Genomic DNA, 4,965 nt, shown 5'->3' with positions numbered 1-4,965 from the left:
TATATAGTGGAAAGTGAAGTTTCAAGATAATGATAGCTTCTTTTCAGTCGTCATCAGAAACTATTGCATGAAGTCATCCTCGTATGAAAAATGAACTAGGCATTCGAGCTATTCAGGAAGTCTAGTTATAACTAGAATCTTTGCGTATAAATGGATATTTTTTCTTCAAAATTATTCTTATTTTATGAATTAATACGTGTAAACATGGACAACGCAATTCAAGCAATCAAGAAATCAAGTTTTATAATGTGTTTACTAGTTTTTTTAAATTCTTTGAAATTTCAATTTTCATCAATTTATTTTTATTTGTTTTGGTCTAAATTTTTAATTCATATAAAATAAATATAAAGGTTTTTTTCACTACATCATTATTTATAATGAAGCTACAAATCAAACAATTAGAAAAGTCAAAATATGTTTATTTCAGACTGGTAGTTACAATGCAGATTGCAATCTCTTAGTTTCACCCCCTTTATTTCAAGCAATAAGATGATTCGCGTACATATTTTTTTACTCTAAATTTTTCAGATTGTTAAGAATTTGTTTATTAAATCTTATATTGACCACATACATTGTTTAAATACTTTAGGAAGAAATTCTAATAAAGCTGTGTTTTCGACGATGGCGGTATTTTGGGCAACTATATGAGTTGTTTTGATTTGCTGTTTGATTAGAAGTAAGCTTACTTTTAGGAAATTTTATGATGTCAAAAACTTCTTTAATAGTCATTACAGGGTTTTACTTAGTTTAAAGTGATTAGCAGTTGCACCAGAAAGAAAAATTTGGGTTTTCACACATTTTGTTAACTTTTACTCGAATTTTAGGAAACATGTGCTCTTTGTCAAAAACACGCTTTAAATATTAAAAAATGCATTTGAATAGTGACTGTTAATCGCTCTGCTAAAAGTTTAAATTGTTTGCATATGTGAATTAAGTACATAAAAGTCATATAATGCAATCAGGCTGAAATCTTCGAAAATATGCACTTATTCGTCCTTGGCCTTTGATCTCGATTTGACAGAAATTGCACCGTACGATTTTTTTACGACCGGCCAAAACAGATAGTACAGATGTGTAGCTTTAAAATGATTTATAATTTAGCCGTGTGTTAGGTAGGTGCATTAAAATTTTTATTTTATGGTTAAGTCACTCGCCTAAAATGAAAATCGAAAATTATACAAAAAACAAACAAACTAAATATATTTACTATGTACATGTGAATAACACAATGCCATAAAAATCCGATTTTAAGTTTTCAAGTTTTTACAAGTACTTGCATACGGACGGTCAATGTCATTGTCTTTGTTCAGCATTTCTTCACAATTGTCTCCATCTGTTGACATTCTTTGTATGATGTTTGTATTAAAACCGCCAAAATAAATGTTCCTCTGTCGATCAAGTGTTAAACCTGCTACTCCTGAAACGTCCTTACTGTAAACTAGTGTTCCATCTACTTTGATACAAAGGAGTTTACCATGACATCTAGCAATCAAATGATCATGAATATCATCGTATGCTATGAATAAAATATTATCAAATCCTTGTTGAATTGTTTTAAGTATTATTCCATTAGTGTCTAATGTTTTGATAGTACCATAATCACCACCAACGTAAATTCTGTCACGTCCAGCAGTGATACAAACACATATAAATCCGACTTTAACTTTGTTGTCCTTTGTCATCGTTGTCGTATTTATGAATTGTATAGACTTCGCGATAGGTAGGGTAATAACAGCTCTGTCCGTACCAGGTATCACAGCAACACAATGAGGTGCGGAGGAAAAAACTATCTCTGTCTCATAATCTTTACAGTCTCTATAAACATAGAGTATGGGATCGGAGGATGCTGCATTAGTAATGAGCAGCTTATTATTATCTGTCACTGATACACTAAAAAGATTTTTTACCATATCAGTATTAAATTTTAATACTGTATCCTTCTCAAACCCTTGAATGTTTTTCATTGGTTCTGCCTTTATCTGGGCTTGTTGAAATTTCTTTGGTTTGTATTGAACTTGACATGGTTGGACATACTCTGACAGTGACCCGAAAGACTCAAGCTTACCATCTTTCTTTTCGTCAAAGGTTATATTGAATTCTTGTGAATCGGATACTATCTGCTGAATCTTGGCCTCGGCGCTATGAATATTTGTTACTTGTTGGCGAAGGAATATAAAGAGCTGATTCTTAGATCCATGATCTCTCAAAAAATCCATCTCGTTTTTATTTTCTATAACATTGACCAAGACTTGCGATATTTCTTGCTTTTGTTTGTTGATTTCCATTTCATGTTTTCGTTGGAGAGATGACAAAGTGGTCGTTAATTCACGCTCCAAATCGTCAATTTGTTTCAAAAATTTGGATTTCACTGCTCGGATCTTCTTAGTTATTGTTGATTTGGATTCCTCTATTGATTGTAAGTTTGACTGTCTGTTATTGTCTAAAGCATTCAATGTTGTAATAAGATGCGTCATGTCTTCCATAACATCGTTAAACAGTGCAGACTTTTTTACATCCTTCGAGGCAAGTTCCAATGGGAGAACGTTCTGACAAACCCTGTGTTCATTAGATATGCAGGCTCTACAGCAAACGATATCATGATCTGTGCAATAATAATCCAAAAGCATCTCTGAATGGACATTGCAGTTTTTTATCGCAGGCATAAGTTTATTGGATCCGATGGACGACAGGTCGATAACATGGTGAGATTTGAAGGCTTTGAATCTGCAATGTGATTCATCACAGTCTGTACAAAGTCTTTCTTCACAGTCAGAACAATACTTTGTTGCTGTTGAAGACTTGTCAGCTTCGGAACAAGGATCACATAAACTAGCCGATGCCATAAGAAAACTTTTAAAAAAAGGAGAGGTGTGGTTTTATTATACTCTAAATCAAAAGATTTGTCTTCATGTTCTGTATTGTATAAAAGTTTTTCTAAGCAGTACATAAGCAATTAACATTTGACAATCTAGAATTTAAATTTAGTCTAATTTTTTTTTAAAACGCAACTTGTAATTAATCGAAATGATATATGACTAAAACTACCAGAGTGAAACCATCCATAGTCAAATTTTGAGATGTTCAGTATATTCAAATGCGACATTAAATACACAAAAACTCAAACATGCATAAATGTAAGTGTTGCATGTTTGAAAACAAGGTAAACTAGCCTTTTAGGGGCCTTTTAGTGCTAACTGTTAAGTGTGAGCCACGCCACCGTGTTGAAGACCGTGCATTGACCTATAATGGTTTACTATTACAAATTGTGACTTGGATGGAAAGTTGTCTAATCATGCTAATGAAAACTCATTCCACATCTTCTTATAACTACATTGTACAAATACCAATAAATATGGCGTGATGATGTTCCTCAGTCATAATAACTTTTCATCATTACCGAACTGAACAAAGAAATAACACGACGGGTGCCGTATGCGGTGCAGGAAATGCTTATCCTTCCGGAACACCTGATTTTACTCCCATTTTTTATTGGAGTTCGTGTTGTTTCTTATTTATTATTTATAACTGTTGATGTAAATGTCGTTTGGTTTTGTGAGACTTTGTTTACTCCTTGGTTTTGATTGTTATTGTCTTTCAACCAGAACAGAAAAGGAATAAAATAGACGAGAGACATAATTTACCTAGTAGAATTGTCAATAAGCATATTCTAATGATTTGATCGTTTTCCTAATAATGCTAATTGTAATGTATTCACTACGCAAATCAAAGTATATCTGTATATTGTGGTACTAACCATTGTGTATAACATTCCGAACATTTGATATTGTTGAGCAGGATTTGCTCACCTTTTTGGACCATCTGAGATCACCCCAAATGTTTGGTCGGGTTTGTGTTACTTTGTTTTTAGTTTTCTATTTTGTGTATCATGTGTATTGTGTTCTGTTATTTGTCTGATATTATGTCTCTGTTTTAGTCATGGCGTCGTCAGTTGAAAGTTTGACTGTCCCACTGGTATCTTTCGACCCTCTTTTCTAATAACTACAATCTACCTATATTTTATAAAAGTAAAATATATACCCTACAACAAGCGATATCGATCATTTATCGATTCGCACTTTTCTAACATAGATATGATTCGCACTTTCTTAACAGTGATTTTTGCCTGAATATCGATTACATAAAGAAGAATCAGAGAAAGAAAAATATCCATTTGAAACCAAATTAATTTATTTACATAACAGAATACTTTTAAAGTAACATGTGACTATCTTAACATAAACGGAATAAACAAAGGATTGTTAAAATATTTACTTTCGGTTTTAACGGTATCTACCTAAGCTAGTTTAGCTCTTCATAAAAAAAATATTACAAAATTAGATTACATACCTGATTAATTTTCGTTAAGCTTCTAATTAAGAATGAAACCACGACGGTTCTACTGTTTAACTAGTAATTCTGGTTCTTGAAGACAACAGTAAAACACCTGTGTGATGTATGATGATTTTAAACACTACGTGGCGCTGTTAACAAAATAGGCACACTTCCTGGTTAAAAATAAACACACAATTTAAATACATTTTAAATCATGAAATATGAAGTTTCAATATTTAAATCAAACTATTTATTGCTAGAGTTGTATATAGAAAAATTGTAATGATGATAACAATATATAATTATGCCGGCTGCACAGGAATATTTTTCGGTTTTATATTCTTAGGGATTTATTGACACAGACAGCTTACAATATTTTTTCTATCAAGGTTCATGTGGACTGCAAAATCCAGTTTAGTTTTGAATTTTTTAAAACATACTATATATTTTAGTTTTATTTATCTTTTTCCAGATGCACAGGTTTGTCAGTACTCAGAGTAAAATTGGAACTGAAGCCGACGGGTCCATATGAACATTAAGCATGTTGAGTGCAGAAAAAAAGATATCATGATTTTTAATAACATAGATAGATTTTCATTCTACGCTCTTATTTTTTCATTTGTCATTAATACG

At 31.9% G+C, this 4,965-nt stretch overlaps 1 protein-coding gene across 1 annotated transcript; it reads right to left on the bottom strand.

Moving 5' to 3' along the window:
• Nucleotides 1-1,247: 1,247 nt before the first annotated feature.
• On the bottom strand, nt 1,248-2,843 carry LOC134728018 (E3 ubiquitin-protein ligase TRIM45-like). Its single transcript, XM_063592418.1, has one exon. It carries the CDS (start codon nt 2,841-2,843, stop codon nt 1,248-1,250), a length of 1,596 nt encoding a protein of 531 aa, XP_063448488.1.
• Between the last annotated feature and the right edge of the window lie 2,122 nt (nt 2,844-4,965).

The sequence above is a fragment of the Mytilus trossulus genome, chromosome 8 (assembly GCF_036588685.1).
Source record: "Mytilus trossulus isolate FHL-02 chromosome 8, PNRI_Mtr1.1.1.hap1, whole genome shotgun sequence".
In the NCBI taxonomy this organism is placed as follows: Eukaryota; Metazoa; Mollusca; class Bivalvia; order Mytilida; family Mytilidae; genus Mytilus; species Mytilus trossulus.
Note: the sequence above shows the minus strand (reverse complement) of the source record. Positions and strands in the feature narration are given on the sequence as shown.